The 25745-nt window shown below is 37.8% G+C and overlaps 1 protein-coding gene across 1 annotated transcript; it reads right to left on the reverse strand.

Annotated features, from left to right (window-relative positions):
• Positions 1–1333: 1333 nt before the first annotated feature.
• xkr6a (XK, Kell blood group complex subunit-related family, member 6a) lies at positions 1334–25212 on the reverse strand (the record flags this gene model as incomplete). The annotated part of the gene is made up of 3 exons (XM_084097305.1): positions 24500–25212; positions 6073–6269; positions 1334–2301 (listed from the first exon to the last, which is right to left on the reverse strand). Exons 1-3 carry the CDS (start codon positions 25081–25083, stop codon positions 1334–1336), a joined length of 1749 nt encoding a protein of 582 aa, XP_083953431.1. The 5' UTR covers positions 25084–25212.
• Between the last annotated feature and the right edge of the window lie 533 nt (positions 25213–25745).

The raw sequence follows: 25745 nt of genomic DNA on the forward strand, positions 1-25745 counted from the left end.
TGCTAGAAAAGAGGTTGAAATAATGGAGAGGACCGTTCATACAACGCCACCTTGTCGAGGGTTTTCTGTGCTTATTTCTGCTGAGATAAAACAGAAGGAACATGGGCTACGTTCACACCGCAGCTGAATCTAGGCCAAGTCCGATTTTTGAACAGTGCCGACCAATCGAATATATACATATTGTATAATTACAAGAGTAATTTACAGAGTAAATTACAAATAAATACAAATAAATGTTAATATAATATCAAATTGTAATAAATAAATGAATTAGAATAAATAAATTATATTTCAACTCAAACTTTTTTTTTAAAATAATATTTATTTAAAATAAATATTATTTTTAAAAAAATAAAAAGAGCTTGAGCTGATTTTGGATTTTGGCTTGCAGTGAGAACATAGCCAGAAAGCAAAAACATCCCAATAACCAAGAACAAATATTTTAAAACTCACCAATTCAATGTGCTACTCGCTGTACAGAACTGTTCCTTCAAAACCACGAGTTATGTGCTTTAATAATTATTAAATCCCACTAAACTATACAGATCTAACATGATTCTCAGTGCAAGGTTCATATTAATCATATTGTGCAAAGGGTTAAATGGATCTGAACTGTGCTATACAGAGTCAATGAGGTATTTCTTTAATAGCCAAAAATAAAGACACTTTAACAAGCTAAATACAGATTTTAAGGCAAACAGACAATGAATGCCACTTGGATTTTGTCTGACAGGAAGTAGATTCTTGCCTGCAGAGATCAGTCTAAAGAGGCATGTGCTCTAAAGAGAGTCTAAAGAGACTTCACTAGAGGTCGCCAAACCGCTCATCTGTAGTTTGCTAGTAGGCGACTTTCTCTTGCATTGTCGATGCAAATCACTGTCAAGAGGAAAATTCTAAGTTATAGCAGGTGCTTTCTGTATATAAACATCAACTTGAGTATTCTGATCAATGTAAGTGTGAAAATAAGCTCTGAAATATCAGATAAGCTAGTATAGATTGATAAAAGTTGTTAAAAACACAAGGCGGTGTTGATGTGGTCAATCGATCTCCATTTTTCCAATGTAATGGTTTCCGCTGGCTGTAAACACCATGACGCATAAATATATATCCCTTCATGGGGACACAGATATTGTAAAAAAGAGACAGTATATACATATAAAATATATACACATCTTCAGGAGGCTATTCACGTAAAAGAAAAAGTGCAATGCTTGATGCTTACACTTGCAGTTCCTCTTTTACACACATTTATATAATTTATACGGAAACCAAAATGGCATGCATTTTGAGAAATGTGGCAGATCTGAAACTAAATGGAGGGGAGAGCCAGCCATCACAGGGACGACTCGTACTGCAGGAGCTCGTACAGCAGCGGCCCGTCCCTGTACCTGATCCCGACGGTCGCGGGCGTGATGAACTGCAGGATGTTTATCGTCCTTCTCAAGCGCCTGTCCACGAAGTGCGCGTCCCAGGCCGGGTAGCGTTTCCTGGGCATGTCGATCTTGATCAGAGGTCCCTCCGGCCTGTAACGGCCCAAGGGAGTGGTGGGCTCGGGCGAGCGCACCTGAAACACGGGCAGGCAGGTGTCTGCCGTGGTATCATCCCGTTGGCCAAAGGCCCCCGTGGAAGCCCGAGTGGGAGTGGGCTGGGACGCTCGCGGACCAGGAGTGGGTGCCATGGGCTCGGCCTCCGGGGGTAACGGAAGTCCCCAAAGAAGATCAGCACAACAGGAGCTAGCTAGCACCCTTATTTTAGGTCCCATCGGATGAAGGAACCCATAGTAGATGCCCATGAAAACCACCCCTGAGGCGAAGGTTAGGTAAACTCCGCAGAGCACCGGCACTGCATAGGAGTCAGTGCTGACTGGGTCTCGGTAGGCGTACCACAGGCAAGTAAGCACCGTATTTTCGGCAAGCACCACAAAGTAGTAGATCACCATGCGGTACCGGGTTCGGCCCTCCTTCACGTTGAACCAGCAGAAGATGTAGACGATGCCCACCACCATGTTGAAGAGCACCTCTTCCCATTTGGACATGCAAAAATCAGTGCCTCCGTGCACAATCCAGAACGCCATGGCGCACCAGTGCACAACCACGAAGATGCCGAAGTAGATGTGGAAGATGGAAGCGAAGAGGGCGAAGGAGAGCACCCGAGAGGTTATTGTGAAAAGCCTCCAGAAGATGTGGATCAGCGCGCCCCTGTAGCTCATGCTCTTTTTGTCATCTCTGGAATCGCGCAAGAGCTTGTGGTAAGAAGCCAGGACCCAGGCCAGCGAGAGCAGGGAGGCCACGGAGGAGACACCTGTGAGGTATTCATGACGAGAGACGTTCTTCAGGACTTAACCAGATTGCTTTGTAAAAAGGTGGCAAGAGCAATATGATAAGTCGGTAATGCCTCATAGTTTCCAGGTTCAAACACTCTATTAGATCCTAAAAGCAGACAATGGCAATTTTCACACTGCATTTAACCCCAGATTATCATCATTCTGAATCTCACTTTTAGAGGACTGTTTCACACCTGTAATTTAGAAGCGGGTTTTGCACTGATTTTACCCAGGGTTATGAAACCAGAACAGGGTTAGCTCTGCTTTTATGCAGGGTTTGGAATGACCAAGGGTTAACAAGTCAAAAGAGTGAAAAGCACTAAAAGGTGTTAAAATACTGTCACGGTTTGCTGTAAAACTACCCAAAAAAATGATCCTTAACTTTAGCTCCAAACCGAAATCACAGCTGGCTCAGCTGACAGCAATTAATCTTTTCTGAATCATTTAATAAATTTGTGTATGGGACACCGTGAGCCCGGAGACTGTATTGTACACTTGAGTTTTTGAAAAATTTGCTTAAAGGTGTGCTATAAATAGAGAATTCAAACTTGACGGAGTAGAGGCTTGGACCCGGAAACATCTTTACAAGCCATTTCAGATCATACCTTACATGCAATGAGCATAAAGCATGGCCTTTAGTGACTTATTGCTTTAATAACGTACATTTTAAAATCACAAACATCACAGAAACATGTAGAATGTTTACTGGAAAGGTTTAAGAGACATATTGCAGATGGACTCTCAAAGTGACATCTTTTACCTAAAACACACATTCAATAGAGTGCTGCAGGGATGACGTAATTTCTGTAGGCCAACCAGTAAGTTGACATCACCTTGGTTCCCTCGGCAAAAAGTTAAGTAGTGTTTGTTCCATTGGCTTTTGTAAACTGGCAGAAAATAAGCTCTGTGACCAACAAAAGTTTATGATTCTTACCCCGTGTCCTAAGTACACCATTTGCAGGTTAGGACAAAATGGCGTCACGCAACGATTCTATTTTAGAAACGGTTTCTATTTTTCTGCGACGTCGCAGCTGGAACAACAAACACAAAGTGTGGCAATGATAATCTCAGTTACTGTTTATGTGCTTTATTTAAAGCCACACCGTGTAACTTTTCAACCTTCATAATATATTTCAAAGACCCTTGTGATGGTACATCGACTTACAATAGGTTGAATGACACGTCTGCCATAGCCTGACGGGGTCTGTATCGCTTTTACTGGCACTATGTAACTTCGGGGTTCGGGTAGTAACCAGAGCACAAAAAGAACTACAAAATTCGACTGCTTTACGGCATACGTCACTTCCCCCACCACTTCCTCAAATTCGGACGTGAGCGTTTATACTGTCTATGGACGTGAGATGCCAACCAGCGTTTGTTTTCGGCTTTCGTGCATATGTTTTTGTCATGGGGGCTGTTGTGTTTAGACCTGACCACTTCATGCGTTTTCTCAGATCGGATAGCTATCCGATCGTGAAAAAACCAGGTGTAAATGCCCTCCGAAACGCATTCAAGACGCTCAAACCACTTCAGGAGGAGGTCTGAGACGCATTCCAGACGAAACTGAACAAGTGTAAATGCATCTGGTTGTTTAAACCACATATGTAAATTGTACTCCTCCCAAAAATGCTAAAAAATAAATAATAAAAAAAACGTGTGAGAGCGTGTTATAGGCTATATGTTATTGCCAGATATGACGACGCGCTGGAACACGCATCACCGCAGATGAGAAGCTGAGCATCAGATCATCAAGCCAACGTGCAAACTATCACAAATCAAAGTGAAAGTAAGTCGCAGATGCTTAACACACAATCATCATCATCATTAAAAGTAAAGAAACAAAATGATCTTACCAGGGCTGTTGCTGCTCTCTCTTATTGCTGTCTTTGATTTTGAAATTTTAGCTGATGATCAATAAAATGCAGTTCATATCTGTTGCTTTCGGTGACGTGCACTCCATTAAATCTGCATATAGCGCGAGAATTGAAGATCGGATTTAAATCCGTTTCGCAAAAACACATTTATGTGACTAGGTGTAAATAGAATCGTTTTGATAAATCTGATAGCTATCCGATCTGAGAAAACGCACGAAGTGGCCAGTAAATAAATCTCTTATTTGTAAACTTGTTTGCATTCTATGTTGTATGTTGTTGCGCTTGCTTGTAGTATGTCATTTTTTTTTACATGCTGTTCATTCATCCATTGCTGATAATTAGACCAGTCCAATAATTTCCACATATGTCTAGTATTTACGACAGTGCAAGTATTCCACAGCGACTCTAGGGGTCGCTGTTTGACAAAAACACAATTTCTCCACAGTGTCCCTTTAATGTTAAAAGCATGCAATGTGACTTTGAATATCATTTAGTGCTCCCAGCTTTGTAGCCGTAAAAGCAACAATGGATAATTCACCTCAGATCTTGAAATTAAACAAATGGAAACAAGAACGTTCAAACTGTGAACAAACAAGTGTATTCTTTGACAAAGATTGTTTTTGTAACTCAGTAGCCTATGTATTTCTAATAATGTTTAAATGGTGTAATATTTGTGAATTTGATTATGTAGCCTACTTATCCATTTTCTTGCGAGTGCCGTCAAGATTACTCTCTTGCCGCGAGACTCCGCCCACACGCTGTTCTGATTGGCTGTGGGTTTTGATTGATTTTGGCGCATGTCAGAGTCGCGTCACGTCTAGTGTGGACAGACAAATTATTTGTCGCTGGAATCTTATCGCATCGCGTCTGGTTAGGACACAGTGTTACACATTTTGTTCATCAAAATAAATTAACACAACTTATGAATATTGAAGCGTACACAAAATCAGCATAAGAAAAAAGCTTGAGAGTTAATTTGTAAATTTTTGACAACAACATTTTTTCACTGACGAAAATGAAAGGGATAACTAAAAAAAGTTTTTTATAACAAAAACTATGACAAAAACCTATTGACATTTTCGTCAACAAATAAAAATGAGATGAAAACCTTAGGGAGGGATGATTTGGGAAGAGATCCAGTCAGAACTGAATTGACGTCCTGCGCGGTAGATGAGCACATTTGAATTGTAACGTGCTTATCTACCCGGAGGGACATAAGCTGCCATACACTTGCAGCATAAAACGTTCAAACAAGTAATTGTCTGGGAGAAAGAGAAGACATCTGGATAAACACAGAAAGCCGCCTCTCAGACGTCAACGCACGAGTACTGAATTGAGTTCTCTCATGTCTTTCCACGCTGGAATGGACAAATACACACAAAATTATGTAAAAATGTCCGTTTTGGCGAGTATTCACGTAAATACAGTCGAGTTATGTCTTAAGTGAACGCAAACAGTTGGGAGAATATGGGATGTGTGTCAGTGTATTGGATCCGTGCATTCGGCCTTAAAATGATAAGGGTCTAATAACATGCTGCTGTCCGTCAATAATCAAACAACAAAAGAAAAAGAGAAAATCACTCAATGTTCTTGACTGAATAACTTTAAAAGCTTTAATAAGGATTAATTTACATTTAATGTATACAAATAAATATATCTGCTTGAAAGAATGAAGAATGTTTCCCATTCAAAAAGACCTTTGACTTTGGGATGATGTGCAAAAATGCCAACTCATTTCTAAATCTCAGGACTCAATCCTGCAGCACTCTATAGATGTCTAGGTGACTTACAGGAATCTATTTAGCTAGCATTTATGGTGCATCCTGAAAGTTTAGCTGATTTAACTAACTCCACTAATGAATGGTTCACACTCACACTGCAGTGTCTCGGCCTGGTTCTTCTGGATCATTATACAGAGTTGTAGCACCAGTTGGGGGGCACTCTCCAAAAACGTCTCCAGCAGACGGAGCATGTTGACGTCAGCATACTCGTACATCATCGCCCAGTAGAAGCGCCGCCTGTGTTCCTTCTGTCGCCGACTCTGGATGCCCAGGTACAGCGTGCGGATATACCTGTTCAGAAGATTATAAACATTACTACAAAAAAATATATACTAAACCAGCAATTACTGCTATAAAAGCCAGCACTATTATTTGCTTAATGAATTATCTCATCTGAAATGTTCCCATGACTCTTATCTATGAGACGCATAGCTAATAAACATGCATCTCTGGACAAAATGTTCTTGTAAATTAATTTGTTTTATTTCAATGTCACGATCCCATGTTACACAGAAATCACAGGGATACATAATGTAATGCACAAAACAATCTGATACCATAAACAGCCTAATTTGCACACAATTCAATTCACAATCACAATTCACAATCCAATCTGACTTCTGACCTGTAATGCTGCCTGAATCATAATCATACACTGTTCGTTCGTTGCCCAGAGGAGAACTGGCCCCCGACTGAGCCTGGGTTCTCCCAAGGTTTTTTTCTCCATTCTGTCACCTGATGGACTTTTGGTTCCTTGCCACTGTCGCCTTTTTCGCCTTTTTTCACCTTTGTTGCCATTGCCTTTTGGCTTGCTTAGTAGGGGACATTAAATTTAACATTTAATTTAATATTCAACAATATTATTGATCTGCCTGCATTGACACCATTATATGAGAACTGAACTGAGCTGGACGATGACATCACAGTTTTCTCCAGAACGGCTATATATGAACTAAATTAATAACTTTTTTACAACAAAATGAAACATCACTGAACTTAATTAAGCTGGACTGTGATGCTATTTTCTTCTGGAAACAAACTTTGTTGCATTTTCCTGTTATCTCTGTAAAGCTGCTTTGAAACAATCTGTATTGTAAAAAGCATTATATAAATAAATGTGACTTGACTTGACAGTATTGTAAACACTCCCAAAAGTTCCACTGTCACAATGCAGTAACACCCACACACATATCTTCACTATATATACGATGTGGGTGAGACCGTACATCCTGATATGTATGAAAAATAAAAAATAAAAGTAATCCAAATACTTCTGGTATATTGGTATAAATTGGTATATATTTAGTATAAATACTTTTCCAATTGAAAATATTCCAAAAGCACAACTATAAAATAACATTTAAAACGTTTCCTTTTTTTAAGTTATAACTATTGTATGCTGTATATTCAGTTAGTGAAAATGAAAACATTATATACATTAAATGTAAAAAAAACTTTTTTTTTTAAATACAGTTCTGTCATGACAACTCTCGGAGTGTTTTGCATGGTTATGGATATGACAATGTTGATATGTTTGGTCTTGGAGGAATAGATCTGCTACGCTGCTGCTACATACACGACACGCTGCTGTGAGCAAGTAAGACATGCTGCTGCTGTACAATATAGCGTACATGAATTACCAGTAGGGCTGCACGATTTGGGGAAAATGTCATATTGCGATAATAGAGGTCAATATTGCGATTGCGATTGTGATATGCGATATAATAAACAAATGGTTTCATTAGTCAACTTGCTTGGTTCTCAAGGAAAATAAATGCACACACAAATTAGTGATAATCTGCCTAAAGAATAAAGTTCTTTAGTCAAGAGCAGTGAGTGTTTTTCTCTGTTCCCTTTGTTCTTTGATTAACTTTAGCGACAGATATAATTAGTGGCTACTGGCTACTGTGTACTGTCCCTTTAAGACCAGCCGCTGCTGTCAGAGACGCGGATCTCACACGCGCCTCATTCAAGAGTCACAACTCTTCACGTTCATCATAAGACTACTCTTATGTTATGAAGATACTCGACAAAAAGACATTTTGGCATAATTGTGTGTGTTATTGTTCGTTCAAGCTCGAAAGAGAACTGTATTCTGGCATGCTGTTTTGTGCGCACGCACGATATTAGCGCGAGTCTTTCTGTGCGTCACAGTCAGGACATTCACAAGCAGTGCGTTAATTTTGGCATACATGTGTGTTGTTCGTTCTACAGCGAAAGAGAACTTGATACTGGCGCGCGTCTATTTGTTTGTGGGTCGTGTGTATGTGTGTGTGTGTCAGGAGGACATTCACTGACAGCGCGTTCTTTTTTGTCTTATCGCGAATGAATGGTTTAAAAACATTTGCATGAATAAGAGCGGGATCATGTAACACTAGCCAAAGGATGCCAAAAATTAACAGATGCTGCGTTAATTGCGTTAACAGCGCTAATTTGTTTATTTAATATAAAATCGCAGCATTTTGCGTCATATAATCGTGTAGGCTTGACATCGCGATTGCGATTGCGATACGATTAATCGTGCAGCACTAATTACCAGTAGCAGATCTATACAGGTGGAGCTGGGGAAGGTGGAGGGTTTTGCTACCCAAGTACTTCAGGGTTGAGCAGAGAGCTCATTGGCTATTGATAGGGACCAATCAGCCGTGCCCTATAGATAATGATGTGATTACAAGCAGGTTGAGTTAGGACCTATTAACCTGTGCCATCTAGAATTTCATGACAGAACATTGTATTTTTATGTATCATATTTATTTATTTTGTAAAGTCATAATTGTTTATAATGTTATAATGTGTTAAAATACTGTTTTGATCTGTTTGCAATGGTTATCTACAACTATTTTTCAAACTGTGATTTTTTTGGCGAATTGTATTAAAATCAGTAAGGGTCCATTTGACTCGCAAACGTCATAATAATTATTACTTTTAATAGTAATTAAACTCATAGATAACAACAAGTGAGATTTCATTGATATTTTGACAACTGAACTGAACTTGAAAATGTCTCTGGTTTCCATTTCAAAAATCAAGTCACATTATTGTACATTAGCATTATTGTACATTAGCATTATTGTACATTAGGTTAGCATTTAATTTAGATTAATGTCCAATAAATCTGCATTATATGTGGTGCTGCACCCAGTAACAAGCAATTTAGCATCTATTTATCCAATTGTGCACTGGGAATGAGAAAAAAAGAGCATCATTATCTGACTTCCCATCAATGCATTTCACCATGGGCACAGTTATAAAGCATTAAAGGTCCCTCAAAACTATGGATGGATGGATGGATGGATGGATGGATGGGACAGACAGATACATACATACATACATACATACATAAATAAATGCATGCATTCATGCAAATAGGCCAAAAACAACTTTGGAAACCCATTCATTTCAAAAAGATGTGCAATAAATTGTAGCCTATCATTTTCACAGGCTGCCTGAGGCACGGCAACTCTGAGGACGTGAGTGTGAATTATTCATGTCTATAAAATGAGCTCGAGCACATGGCAGCAGGAGTTTCCCATCAAGGGCAGACTTATTACATCAATGTTTCTCAAACCTGTTTCTGGAGGACCCCCAAAACGGCACTCCTTTTTTGCAAACCCAATAAAATATAGAAATGCAATAATCACATTGTGACAAAATATGGTTGACAAGAAAGTATCACTGCACAAGTGTTATTTTAGTACCATTGAGATGCTACAATTATAGTTAATTTTAATATTCTGAATTAGTTTTTATTTTCCATTTTAATTTTATTTTGTATTTTTTTAAATAGGTCTATAAAGCCTTTATTAATTTTTATTTAAGTGTTTTTTGTTTTGTTATTTTAGTACATCAAGTAAACTAAATGAATAGAAGAAATGTTGCTTTGCACAGTTGCAAATAAAATAAAAACAATTAATTTAATCTTTTAATTTTTAATTGAATTTCAGTCAACATTTATTTGATTTCAAGTAAAAAAAATGCTTTTTAATGGTTTTATATTTATGTAACCATAAAAGCCTTGCAGCGCTTACATACTCCGTGGAAAGCTGTGAACACAGACAAGCGGCGTGAGATATCACAGTATATCACATTCATATTTCACAGTTTACATAATAACACAGCATCCATTTACAGTCAGTGTAGGATGTTTCTGCGATATAATGATTAATGGCCGATATTGACTGTGTGCAAACACATGGACAACCCTCTTTATGTTGATATATAACCAGTGGAAGCTGCACTGCCTGAACCGGGATATTCTGTGCCATCCAGTAGGCTTCATATGTCAGACAGAGTCATATCTCAAATCTCTCTAACAGTAACGCAGGAAGTCACTCAGTGAGCGGCCTTTATTTGCTTTATGTTTCCAGCTGAATGAGTCACTGTACGCAGCTGTGCCACAGATATCGACCCGGATGGGATGGGAATGGGTGCGGGTTACAGTAATGTTCGGTTTCATGTCACCCAAGCTGTTTCCCTTGTTAATCAATACCGCCTTAAAAGCATGGAGTGCATGCACAAAAATCCCCCAGAATAAATCTGATAAATTTAGCCACACAAATTCAGAAGATGTACTGTGACATACAATTAAATGTTTAAGTAACACCGGGACTTCAAAAGACAGACAAAGTCATTTTAACCAAAATGTATACAATATATTCAGCTATATATGATTGATGTATATACATGTGTTCTGCAGTTTTTTTTAAAGAAGTCTCTTCTGCTCACCAAGGCTTAATTTATTTGATCAAAAATACAGTGAAAATATTATTACAATTCAAAATAACCATTTTCTATTTGAATATATTTTCAAATGTAATTTATTCCTGCAAAGCTGGATTTTCAGCATCATCACTCCAGTCTTCAGTGTGATCCTTAAGAAATCATTCTAATATGATGATTTGATGCTCAAAAAACATTTGCTTTTCATCTTTTCATCAAAGAATCCTGAAATAAAATTAACAGCATTTATTTGAATTAGTCTTTCCTGTCATATTTGATCAATTTGGTGCATCTTTGCTGAATAAAAATTGATAAAGATTTCTTTCAAAAAAAATCTCACTGACCCCAAGCTCAAGATGGAGTCATCATGAAAAAAGAAACACTAGAATAAACACAGCAACGGCTCTAGAATGGAGAGAGAATACAGATGTTCCATATTCATGCAACCTTCCACTGCATCGATCTACAATCTCTCAGACGCCATGATACGGGCAACAAAACTATGAATGAAAATAAACATGTTGGCACAATCTTTTCCAGAACAGAATTATAACTGAAATAGAGTTACAGAGATTTGCTCTCTATTCTCTAACTAGATGTGTGAAATCTCAGATGAAAGATCTGCACGCCTGTAAAATCCTGTGAGGAGCTCTGGAGTTTTCCAGCAAAATCCTTCTTTGAAAAAAAAGGATTTCCACTGTTTCATAACACCCGACAAACATATGGAGAGAGACAATGGGAAAATGACTGGGAACATTACGCATGCGTCTGTGAAGTCTATATAAAACTAAAAAAGAGAATTTATTCTCATTTAGTCTCACTTCGCAGCACTTCCAGAGTCAATTTTTTAAAGTAAGCTGTTAGAAGCGGTGAAACATGTTGTCGCTCTAATAATACGGAAACAGATGGAAAGAGAAAAGGGAAATACAGAGGAGTGTATAGACAGAGAGGTAGACTTACAATCGTCTGGGCCCGTTCCAGAAGCCTCTTTCTGTCTCTCTTGCCCTCCGCTATGTGTGCGAGTAAACCTCCCTGTCCCAAACCAAACTGCTTCTGTCTAGATCATCAGTCCATCAGGGAAACTAAAGCAAAACAAACAGAACAAAATGGAGTCATGAAATGAGAATGGGGTGAGGGGTAGAACACACAACAACCAGACTGCAACAGAATTATGGGATCGAGCAGACATCAAATGAAAATGGGTAAAATGACTCCAAAGATAAAAAGGCATAAATTAGAAACTTGTAAAGCTGAAGGACAGGCGTGCTGTACGGAAAAATAACTGAATTCTGAACCTGAATACTAAGCCTGAAATCTTTAGGCTGTTCTGTTTCTTATGAACAACTAGCACACCTGAAGGTAAATATATGCATACATGTATGCATATATTCATCATAAAACTAAATATGAATAGTTTGATATGATGATACAATGGCTATAGAGCTCCACAGGAGTAAATAAACATCATGAAAATAACCCGGGCTCTGAAAGTGAAAAAAATGCAACATAGGCCCTTATGCATTTTTGCACTCCACAAAAACCTATAAATAAAATTCACTGCAGTTTCCAGCTGAAATGAACACTAGTGGCAGTAAAACACCAACAATGTTTATTCTTTTCACATAATTTATGATTACAGGGGTAGATTATTGATTAATAAAGACTTGTAGAAGCAAGCTAAAAAGAAACAGACATTTAATTTCCAATCTACCGCAATACATACAACATTGCCAGATTCAAATGTGTTTTAGATAAAACTGAACATGCTTTTAGCTCCATTAATTTCGCAAGAACCAACATAATATAATTTTGCAGAAATGTCGCCACAGGCATGTTTTTCCAATGAGTCCGGAAGGCAAACAATGTGCTGAACTCTATTCAAATGACTTATGCTATACGAATATCACATAAAATATGACAGTCAGTCATTAATCACGACACAAACCCATTTATGGTGATATGAGATATGAGACTGTACATAACAACAAAATAAGAATCAAATGATTGATATAATATAATTGATATAGTTTATATGATAAAAAAGAACTCCGCTAAAGCAAATATTGCAAGCAGAAAAAAATCATGAAGAAAAAAATCCCACTGAAAGTGACAAATCTATCTGAATGTAAAATGCACACACAAAAATGCCCCTGCAAATGGATTATCATCTAGGTCTACAGAGTTGTACAAATATTGCATAAAATATCAGCTGGAAAAACACTGAATACAAAGAAGACATTTGAAAACCGTAAATACATTCAAATTCATGGTGACAGATTCCAGTAGAGACTTGCATAATTCAACACAGGGACCAGCAAATTATTTATCAAATATATTCCAGCAGAGCATTTATTGTGTCCTGATATGTCATACATTATTTAAAGGCACTTTTGTGTTGGATATTTATTTCATCTGTCTTCTAGTATGTCACAGTCAAAATTTAAAAAAGAGGAAAGTAACATTTCAATTATGTATGCTGACAAACAACAGAGAGTTTTCCCACATACAGAGACGAGTGTGTGCTGTAAATGTCAGCGGGAAAAAAAACACCTTCATACTCCTTTTTCTTACACTCGGGTGCATCCCAGAAAATGCAAAAACTACAGGAATGCAACTTACAGTTTGACTCTGCACATTAAAACTGGGATGCATACAAGAAAGTATTTCAACAATGAAGCTATTTTCAACCCAGAACATTTCTTTAAAGTCACGATACCCTCATTTCACGATTCGATACATATCACGATACTGAACTCACGATACGATATTATTACGATACTCCAAGACATATGGTAAAAGGTTAACAAAAAAATTACTGTTGATTTAATTACTGTGAGGCTTGGACTTGATGCTGGTAACCCAATGCACAAGACAATGGTGACACCAGAATAAAAATATTGATGATTCTGAAGCTGAAAATACAGAATTATTTTAGACGAATATGCTTGCACTCTGCCACTGACTAGATATATTTCAAATAATGTAGGCCATTTTTTACTGGTAACATAAGACAACTGGCATTATCAGGACCCACAAATATTCCCCCATTGCATTATTATACATTATATTCAACATTATATATAGTAGTTTAATGTAGTACTGACACTAAAACTATATACTATTATATACAATACATATTGTCACTATCCACGATACATATTGATGCATTTTTCTATTGCGATATATTGTGACATGATATATTGTTACACCCCTAATACTGACATTTCTTCTTTTATTATTTTTTTATGGAATATTGCCACATTTATTATACATGATTTATCCTTTCTCATTTTTTTATTCATGTGCCATCAATCTTAAATCAAAATAACTTCCCCTCCCTCTTGCAGCATCATCTCTTCTCTTCTCTGATGACATGTATACTGCGTGAGGGCGGGGCAACCTGTCACTCACATGAGTTCCACCAATAGCAAACCACAACCATCCAATCAATTCCCGATGGAAAAAATCAAGTCCTGCCCTACATTTTTTTCTAGTTCAAGAAGCCGTTTCACGGATTTCATGCCGACTTTAAGATATTAATCTTAGTCTGGTTGATGCTATAAACTGTCTGGAAATTTTTGAAAGAAGAAAATTTTCACGGTTGCTCCTCCATTTGACCCCTAGATGAAGATTTCAGGTGCTATTTCTAGCAAGTACATCATGACTAAGAGAAAGATCCTGCTGAGACACTGTAAACTTTCTCTCTCAGCCGTTACTGAAACTCCCACAGGGAGGATAGATTCAGTTCACAGCCTTTATGCTTTTACCCTGAAACTTTCACAGATTGTGCCTGCAATCAATAATTGAACACAACTTTAACACTGAGGCAGAATCTTTTGTAAGGAAATAGTCGGGGTTAACTCCATAAAAGCTTTAACAACTGAACAGATATTGAGCACTTAGCACTAAAACCTGTGAAAACAGACTTTAGACTGCTTTTTTTTTTTTTCTCAGGGCCACAAACATAAAAACATCAAAAGATTAGGTAAAGTGGATGGACACAAAGCAGTTTGATGTATTATGAAAACCGACAGTAAATTTCAGAGCATATTAATACATTAAAGTCTCAATATAAACAAAAACAGCCTGTTTAATTCCAACAGTTTACACACAAAAACCTCAAAATATCATTTTTAAAAAATGCATTATATGACTGCTTTAAAAAGGGCAAACAGCCTCACTATATCATTCTCAATGTAAAGTACTTTCTGTCTAGCTTATGTCAATCCCTGAAAGTTATTCACTATCCAGCAAATCCCATTTCAAATTTTAGTCACAGCTGTTCAAAAATCATAATCCTTATTAACAGTGATAAATGCAAAGGCTGAAAACTATAGCAGCGGATCTTCACTGAAAGTCAAATAAATCTAATTCCCAAAATACAAGAAACAACAGTTAAGGCTAATTCAGTAGTCAGTTATCTGAAAGGTTAAACGGATCCTGGAGGATTATATGGCTAAGTAGAGGTAAGAGCTACTCAGGTTTAGAAGATAAATACATTATTAAATAAGAAATATCCCTGTACATATTGACCAGTTCACACTGAATTAATTCCTGCTGCATGATACAACTGTCTGCTGAATAAGAACATAATCAGATAATAGACTCAAATAAACATCAAGATTTTAACTTATTTAGGGAAATACGGTTTACTTAGTTAGTGCCAGGGTTATTATTGTTAAAGGGGGGGTGAAACACTCAGTTTCAGTCAATCTCATATTAATCTTGAGTACCTATAGAGTAGTAATGCATCCTTCATATCTCCAAAAAGTCTTTAGTTTTATTATATTTATAAAAGAAAGATAGGCTGTACCGAGTCTTTCCGGAAAAAAACGAGCGGCTGGAGGCATGCCGTGTGGGCGGAGCTAAAGAATCACGAGCATACATATACAGAACGCGCTTTTGCTTAGAAAAACGTGAGATGGGCAGTGAAATGGGGGATTGTGTATTGTTGTTTGGAGTGGTTTTACAATAAACAAACAGACACCTACAGTGGCCAGCTAAACAAATGTATTTAAACACACACACACACCATACATCGCATGCTCCATAGATACATTAACTATACGTGATCATGTTGTTTACTTGCTGTGCTTACGGACATTTGAAGCAGTTTTACTCACCGCCTGCGGTAACGCACGACCGTGAACCTTTATCGTTGGGACTGCTCCATCCTTAAGCATTAGATCTGCAAATCCGGCAAATACTTCCCTAAAGTCGAGCACAGCGCTTTGATGGGCGTACTGCTTTCGCTCTCTCGCTCTGGTCTACGGGTGCGCGCGCGCGCCCTTCCAGGAGAAGTGCCCTTAGGACCCGTATAAGGAAATTCCGCCCCATCTGACGTCACACATGCCCATACTCGGAAAAAACTTTCCAAAACTTGTGACAAACCGGAAGGAGTATTTTTGGTACAGAAATACTCCATCAAACGTACAACTTAATTTTTGAAACTTTGTCCATGTTTAGCATGGGAATCCAACTCTTTAACAGTGTAAAAAACTTAGTATGCATGAAATAGCATTTCACCCCCCCTTTAACTAAAACTAAATATCAAATCATAAAAGAAACATTTTTGTTGCTTGTAAAAAAAAAACAAAAAACATTATGAGTACTACATTAATTACTCACCCTTATGTCGTTCCAAATCCGTTCACAAATTAAGATATTTTAAAGAAAATTTCGGTCTCTCCATTGACAGCTGCACAACTGACACTTTGACTTCGAAACGTTCATAAACTGAAGCTCAACCTTACTTGCTTGACGTGCGAGAACAAACCTCATTGGATCTTACACAAGCTCAAACACGCAGCGTAACACGAGAATGAACCTCAGTGGTTCTTGCTGAAGCTCAAACGTGCTGCGTAACACGAGAATGAACCTCACTGGTTCTTGCTAAAGCTCAAACGTGCTGCGTAACACCAGAATAAACCTCATTGGTTCTTGCTAAAGCTCAAACATGCAGCGTAAAACCAGAATGAACCTCATTGGTTCTTGCGGAAGCTCAAACGTGTTGTGTAACACAAGAATGAACCTCATTGGTTCTTGCGGAAGCTCAAACGTGTTGTGTAACACCAGAATGAATCCACTGGTTCTTGCTGAAGCTCAAACATGCAGCAGAACACCAGAATGAACCACATTGGTTCTTGCTAAAGCTCAAACGTGTTGTGTAACACAAGAATGAACCTCATTGGTTCTTTCTGAAGCTCAAACATGCAGCGTAACACCAGAATGAACCTCATTGGTTCATGCAGAAACTCAAACGTGCTGCGTAACACCGGAATGAACCTCAATGGTTCTTGCGGAAGCTCAAACATGCAGCGTAACACGAGAATGAACCTCATTGGTTCATGCGGAAGCTCAAATGTTCTGCGAAACACAAGAATGAACCTCATTGGTTCTTGCTGAAGCTCAAACATGCAGCGTAACACAAGAATGAACCTCATTGGTGCTTGCGGAAGCTCAAACATGCAGCGTAACACAAGAATGAACCTCATTGGTTCTTGCGGAAGCTCAAACATGCAGCGTAAAACCAGAATGAACCTCATTGGTTCTTGCTGAAGCTCAAACGCGCTGCATAACACGAGAATGAACATCATTGTTTTTTAACAGAAGCTCAAACATGCTGCGTAACACGAGAATTAACCTCATTGGTCCTTGCAGAAGCTCAAACATGCAGTGTAACACGAGAATGAACCTCATTGGTTCATGCGGAAGCTCAAATGTTCTGCATAACACCAGAATGAACCTCATTGGTTCTTGCGGAAGCTCAAACGTGCTGCGTAACACGAGAATGAACCTCATTGGTTCATGCAGAAGCTCAAATGTTCTGCATAACACGAGAATGAACCTCATTGGTTCTTGCAGAAGCTCAAACGTGCTGCGTAACACGATAATGAACATCATTGTTTTTTAACAGAAGCTCAAACATGCTGCGTAACACGAGAATTAACCTCATTGGTCCTTGCAGAAGCTCAAACATGCAGTGTAACACGAGAATGAACCTCATTGGTTCATGCGGAAGCTCAAATGTTCTGCATAACACCAGAATGAACCTCATTGGTTCTTGCGGAAGCTCAAACGTGCAGCGTAACACGAGAATGAACCTCATTGGTTCATGCAGAAGCTCAAATGTTCTGCATAACACCAGAATGAACCTCATTGGTTCTTGCAGAAGCTCAAACGTGCTGCGTAACACGAGAATGAACCTCATTGGTTCATGCAGAAGCTCAAACATGCAGCGTAACACGAGAATGAACCTCATTGGTTCATGCAGAAGCTCAAACATGCTGCGTAACACAAGAATGAACCACATTGGTTCTCGCACGTCAAGCGAACATGTTTACCACAACTAATGTGCGAGTTCATGAATGTTTATTTGTGAATTAAAGACTTAATTAAATCTGCTCATCACATAAAGCAATCTGGTCTCTTTAGAAAATTTGGACTAAACCACTCAATACAAATGGATTAGTTTTAATCTCTTTATGATGTTTTTGAAGAGTCAAAGTGGTAGTTGCTGTCAATGGAGGGACAGAGATCTCTCAGATTTCAGATTTATTCAGATTAAAAATATTTTCATTTGTGTTTTGAAGTATATAATAACATAATTTTCATTTTTGGGTGAACTAACCAATTAAACGTATTTTATTTCAGCTAGTTACCAAGGCAACATTTCTAATTTTCATTTAGTCTAAGTAAAACTAAAACTGAAATAAAAATGAACAAAAACTATACAGACATCTAAAAAAAAAAAAACTATAAACAATGTCAACAAAATGAAAAAAAATAAATATATATAACAAAAATATAAATAAAACCAAAAAATATATATATTTATAAAAAATAACACCTAAATCAAACTATTAATAAAAAACTTTAATAGTATGCCAATAATAATACAATACAAATGGTTACTTCATATTAAAAAATCCTCCTCTTCTTTGGATTTGACCTCTGCTCTAGCTTTCTTAATAAACCTGACACTGTACACTACACTATATTGTGAAAATTGCTTGCATCAGTGATGAGTTGCTTATGTTCCTCTATTGTAAGTTATTTTGGATAAAAGTGTCTGCTAAATGCATGAATGTAAATGTAAACTGGGATAGGGCAAGGAAAACATTACACACATCAACTAAAATAGAGCAATGCAATTTTCCATTTGGGACTGATATTGGAGAGTTGTATTTCTCAAGTCATTCTACAGACAGAGCTCAAGCTAAATAAATGCGAAACACAAACAAGGTTAAGTTTGCATGAGTGGGTGGAGGCTTGAGAGAAGGATTCGCATCCCAGGTGCTGCGGTTAAGTGGAGGCGGTAAAAGCCCTGTAACGTGCCGATGAAAGGTGTGAGCTCTGGGGCTCGGGGTTACTGAAAGTGCACTGAACAGATAGAGGAGAATTCAGGTCAGTGTGTCAATGCCAACATCTACAGCCACACCAACTCCTGGTCTGTGCTGCGCTTTAGAGATCATGCTTGCATAACAGGATGAACCCAGAGCTCACTGTTTTCATAAGGATGTTGCCCAGCGGCTTTAATAACAGATGCTTGAATGCAAATTAGATTTTTGCATTTTCTTAATAAGTCAATTTAAGGTTGCTAGGTGGTTTCTTACGCTGCATTCACACGGGGCGTCGCGGCGTCTGGAGCTTGGTGCTGAGTCTGCTGACGCGACCATCATAGTGAGAACATCCAATCACATTACTTTCCGATGTTGCATGAACGCAATTGGCTTGCGTATGCGCTAGGGTATTTGCATAAGACGATCAGGTGTGCGTTTCCCAAAAGCATTGTTAGCCAACTATGCTCTCAAGTTCTGTTGTTATCAGCATACTTCAACGAGTCTGTGTTTCCCGAAACCATAGTCCCAACGAACTTTTCGCAAACAGCATCGCAAAGTTGTGTGTTTGGAACGACAGCTCTCGACCTGTGGTTAGAAGCATAGTTTCTTGTTTGCATGACATGTGGACTCAATAAATCCTTATCTTGAGCAAAATAAGCAAGTATTCCAATGTTTGGAATACATACAAATGTCATTTACGTTGTTTAGTTTTAGTTTGTTTGAAGAGTGCACATGTGCGAACATGCTCTAGTACGGAAGAACGAGCCTATGATTAGAAAAAAATTAATAATTAAAAATTAGAATTAGTCCGCAGATGCCATGTCCGTAATTTATAGCAAAACATCTAGCATTAATTCGATCTCAAACAGATTCATTAAAAGAAGTTATTACTCCACCCCGTGCGTGACATCATTAACCAACGTGGTTGAACAATACATTTTCGACTATGGTTTTGGGGAAACAGTCGTGACTAGCTAATTGATTTCTTCATCGATGCATCGTACTATGGTAGTTAAGCAGCGAGTTACGTTCGTTGTACGGGAAACGCACCCCTGATTGGCTGACGCCTGCGTTGGTGTTTGAAAAGTTGAACATTTGAAAGTTGAAAAACTTCTGTCGCAAGCAATGCCAGTGACGCAACGGAACCCACAATTCAGTACGGCAAAGCATAACGTCACCATTCAGATTAAGTGAGTCGCGTTAACGCTCAATAACAAGCCACATGATTTGAGGAAACATTCATGCCTGTCCAACAAAATCGCACAAAAAATATATATATTTTCTTACTCTGAATTTTTGTCTTTGGTGTATACGAAATTATCCGTATTCAAATTTATTATTTTGATTATTGTATTTTATTTATTTCTTTTATTAATTATTCCTTTTTACGAATCTTATTAATCTCTTCCTCATGCATTCTAGTCATTGATAGCTATGTATTAATTTAATCATCATTAATAAATCGTTACATTCTTTGTTGCGTTATTATTCTTTTACATGTTCTTGATTACAATAATCATTTATTTATTTTCTACAATATGCTCTGATATGTTTGACTATTTCCAAATGTGAGATCTTTGGTGTCTCTTCTGTGCTGTAAGACCGAGTGGGTGTATTTTACATCAGAATTGATAACGTGATGTACCCATCTGAATCGTCTATCTTTGCAACCGTATAGCATTTGATCGTTCACTCCAACCGGTTACACCAACTATGACATAATAGACAGGCTAAGTCTGTTTGACCTTTTCCTATCAGACCAAAACACAAGTGTAGGAGGATGTACAGAGTTTTTCTGTACGTTTCCTGCATATATATTCTATGCTCTTATTTTCTTCTGCTTCTTCTCTTCTATCTCTCCTTTTATTCTGAAAATACCTTACTTCAGATTTATTTAATTTGTTGTCTTTATAATTTGACTTTTTACTTAATAAATTTGTTATTCCTTATTTAAATTTGATCTCTGACATAATCATTGCTGGTCTGCCTGCATCTCACTGCACAAGTCTTGTTTTGTATATGATACAAATATGTAAACATTCTTAAATTAAGATACATTAACTTGAGAAGCAAAAAGTCTTGTTTTCTGAAAGAATTTTTATTTTATTTTTATCAATGTACCAAGAAAAAATATCTGCTAATGCAAAGGGAAAACAAGATTATCTTCTTGTTTTAAGAAAAAAAAAAAATTCTTAAATTGACATATCTTATGTAATTTTGCTTCGCAATTTTGATTTAAGAATGTTTACATATTTGTACTGGAAAACAAGATAAACATACCGGGTAAGAAAAAAAAAAAATTCAGTAAAGGACGAATTCTGGGCCCAAGGTTTGTTCAAATCACTAACACTATCACTAAGTTGTAAATAAAATAAAGATTAGTGGAGTATGTTTTACAAGAAAATAAGACTAAAACATTTTAAAAGATAATTGCAACTTTTAATATCACAATTGCTTAATTTCTCAGAATTGCGAGATATAAAGTCAGAATTAAGAAATATAAACTCGCAATTGAGTGTTATAAAGTCAAAGTCTAAGGGAAAAAAAAAATTCCTCAGGATTGCGAGTTTATATCTCACAATTCTGACGTAATAACATGCAATTGCAACTTTATATAATGCAATTCTGACTTTATATCTCCCAGTTGCGTGTTATAAGTCAGAATTGCGAGATATGCAATTCTGAGAAAAAAAGGCAGAATTGAGAGTTTATTTCTCGCAATCGGGAGTTTATAACACGCAATTCTGACTTCATAACTCGCATTACCTTTTTTATTTTTTATTCTGTGGCAGAAACAAGCTTCCATAATCATGCCTTACAAAACAGCACCAATTAAATTCTCTATGAAAACACCAAAATATATTAGGAAAAAGTCAGTCATTAATCACAAAACAGCCCCCTTCAGGGTGATACGAGATTCATTACCATGACAGCATACTTATCCCTCACACATTTATCAACAACAACTCTATGAAAACATCTACATTTATTTCTATAATGTTATACATTTTTATAAAAGTCTTATGTTGTCAATGGGGTCCAAAAAACCTCTTGGTAATTTGCTTGATCCTACAAGCCCAAATGTCACGGAATAACAACTGGACATGATCTGCATTTGTAAACTAAAAGCAAGGAAGGGCTGAAAGGTTTTCCATGCTGTGAGAACTCTGAGTCAAGCTGGGGTCTTACACTCTTAACACTGCAATCAGCCCTCATCAGTGTTAGATCTCTGCCAGGGGAAGCATATGTGCATCCAGAGAGTGTGAGCGGGCGCTGGCGGCGGGAAACACATTTTCTGCCTGCGCTTGCCAGCTTCTGGTCACCCCTGAGCTCGACAGATGATCTTAACCGGCATGACAGTCAACTAATTGTCTTATTCAGGCCTGGAGACACTGACTGCCTTTCTGTCTCCCTGCTGAAGCAACAAAGCATCAACAACAATCTATTCTTCCCACTGGATACTCTCAGTAAACAGGTTACAGCGCTGTATGGAACTCATCACAGGCATTTATAGATACTGAACATAACAGCATGAATTATTACCTTAAGGTTTAATTTGTCAAAATTAGTTAATGTATTAACAAACATGAACTAACAATGAGCAATACATTTGTTACTGTATTTATTCATCTTTGTTAATGTTAGTTTAAAAAAATACAGCTGTTCATTGTTTGTTCATGTTAGTTCACAGTGCATTAACTAATGTTAACAAATACAAATTTGTATAATGTACTAGTGAATGCTGAAATTAACATGAACTAAGATTAATAAATGCTGTAGAAGTATTGTTCATTCTTATTTCATGATACCTAGTTAACTAATGTTATGAAACTTTATTGTAAAGTGTTACCGAAAAATGTAAAGAGAAGCAATGAGAATAAGTAAATATCTATGAAATTGCTATTTAAAATGAATGTACTGCTTTATGTGGATGGTTAAACCATAAAGTCTTCATTAAATAAACAGAAGCCTATATTTAGTATTAATAGTTATTATAATTATTAACATTGTGATACTTATTTAATGACAAATAAAGCACATAAAATCCCCACAATAATTTAATTCTCATTATTTTATTCCAAGAAATAAAAATGTAAAACTGTAAAGTATTTATACATTTTGATAGTATAATTTTACTGTATTTACATGAATCTGATTGTACTTTAAAATGATCATATTAGAGTAAGAATAATTGGCAACACTTTATAATAAGGTCTTGTTTGTGAACTTTAGTTACTGTAACATGAGCAATACATTTGTTACAATATTTATTAATCTTTGTTAATGTTAGTTAATAAAAATTCAGTTGTTCTTTGTTTGTTAACTTATGTTAAAAAAACACAACATTTGATTTTAATAATGTATTTGTAAATATTGAAATTAACATTAACTAAGATCAATAATTGCTGTAGAAGTATTGTTCATTCTTAGTTCATGCTAACTAATGTAGTTATCTAATGTTAATGAACCCTTATTGTAAAGTGTTACCGAAAAATTTGGACAAGCAATGAGAATAAGTAATGACAATTTGTAAATTAATGTAAAATAAACTAAAGTAATGTAAATTGTGATTTTTTTGTTGTTGTTGAATATTTTACTTTTGTAAAAAAAAATAAAAAAATAAAAAAAAAAGTAAGTACACAGTTGTTTTAAGAGAATAACAACCAATATTATTTCCCTCCTCATGCTGTCTTGATGACATGTTAAAGTTGTTCTGCATTTAAAAGCATCTGAATGCAAATCTTAGTTTCATGCTTCTCACAAACTCGAGAGTGAACAAACAGCCTCTCATGGATCAGTGTCACATCAGTGTCCCCACATCAGGCTAATGCAAACCCCTCACCAGAACACACAAGCTTCTCAATCAGCATAAAATGTGACCTTGGAACCTAAAATATTAACAACATCCTGAAGACAAGCCTGCTATACAAGACTGAATGTACAAGCAACATCCTAAACGATCAAGCCCAAACGGGATGCAGCCGAAACAACCCAACCAGACCGAGGTTTGTTTTCCTCAGCAGAGGTCATTCAAGTAAATTAATTACAAGCTCTATTGATTCCACACTCTCAAGCCCGAAGTGAGCCCGTCATTCTGCTGAAATGAACTGTTTGCCATCGTTACACAGATGGTTAGAGGACACAGAGCCAGCCATAAAGCAAGAGAAAGAAAAACATTAGTGTTTCAACCGAGCACTGCCTCTGAGATGATGCTAAAAGGCATCATCTGATGCATCTGCATGCAATAGCTCTGTTGATGTGTGTGTTCAATGTGCATCATCTCTGGAGTGTGTGCACAGTGATGTGATGTCATGCACCAGTCAAAACAACCATCCTGTGCATCTGATCAAAACAAGCAGGTTATCCCCTGTATAAATCATCTCATATTTCTGGGTGTGTGCATCATCCTAAAAGCATTTCAATGGACTTTCTATCATCATCATCACGTCAGCGTCTTACCTCCACACTTGTCCCATCTGAAGGATGTGCACACAGGCATGCCATATCCATATGGAGATCACACAGCACCTGTCCCTGCCGTAGATGCGCGAGCTGAGATCGGCCGTGGCTTTCCTGCTGAGCCCCTCCGCGGCCCCGAGCCCACCGCCCGTGCAGTCCTGGACGAACCACCTGAAGCTCAGAATCTGGACCAGCACCGATGGCACCAGCACGAAGAACAGGGTGAGCCCGAACCACAGATAGTCCCGTTTGGAGTAGTAGTCAATAGCCAGCCACAAGTCCGTCCCGACGTCCCAGAAGAAGACGAGCAGCGCGAGGACGATCCAGAGGCAGTCCAGCCACAGGCGCTCCTCCGGCGGCTGCTGCTGATGCGTCGGCCGCCCGCGCTCTCCAGCGTCGCGTTCGCCCAGGAGCGTCTGCAGACACGCGCTCCTGCAGCCCCAGTAACACGACGAGGTGTTGCAGCAGTGGCAGATGTGTATGGCCGCGCTGTCCAGCCCATCGTCGTCGCCGAGCGCCTCGTCCAGGTTGTGCAGCTGCGCGAAACCGGTAACGACCCCCGCGCCATCGGATTTTGCTGCCATCTTGCTCTCTGAAACGCTTCATCCCAAACCCCCTCCTCCCGTGCTCCGTGACGCCACTTCCGTGATACCTGTGTGTGTGTGTGTGTGTGTGTGTGTGTGTGCTTTTTTTTCTATCCCGTTGGGAAATCAACTTGGATGCACACTGACTCATGGGGACTGGGGTCACTGTGGGGACCTATATTGAGGTCCCCATGAGGAAACAAGCTTATAAATCATAAATTCGTTTTTTTCAAAATGTACAATGCAGAAAGTTTTCTGTGATGGGTAGGTTTAGGGGTAGGGTTAGTGTAAGGGGAGAGAATATACAGTTTGTTCAGTATAAAAATCATTACGTCTATGGAGAGTCCCCACAAATATAGCGAACATGTGTGCGTAAGTGTGTGTGTGTGTGTGACAATGCTGAATTGTCTATAGGACTCATGAATAAATTACCAGTTAAAGGTCTGGACGCATTGTTATTGCTACTTTCACATTTTGCAATTGTAGTTGGAAATATGTAGTCACGTAGTGACAAAAATACACTAGCCATTTATATGTTATGTAGTGACTTAATAATAGATAATGATTTTAAGACAATATCAAATACCAAATGTATAATGTTGCCATTTGTCACACTTTTAACATTTTGTGAATATTGCTCAAGGTGAGTTTATGTTTTGAAT

The sequence above is a fragment of the Abramis brama genome (genome assembly GCF_963993115.1).
Source record: "Abramis brama genome assembly, chromosome: 21".
In the NCBI taxonomy this organism is placed as follows: Eukaryota; Metazoa; Chordata; class Actinopteri; order Cypriniformes; family Leuciscidae; genus Abramis; species Abramis brama.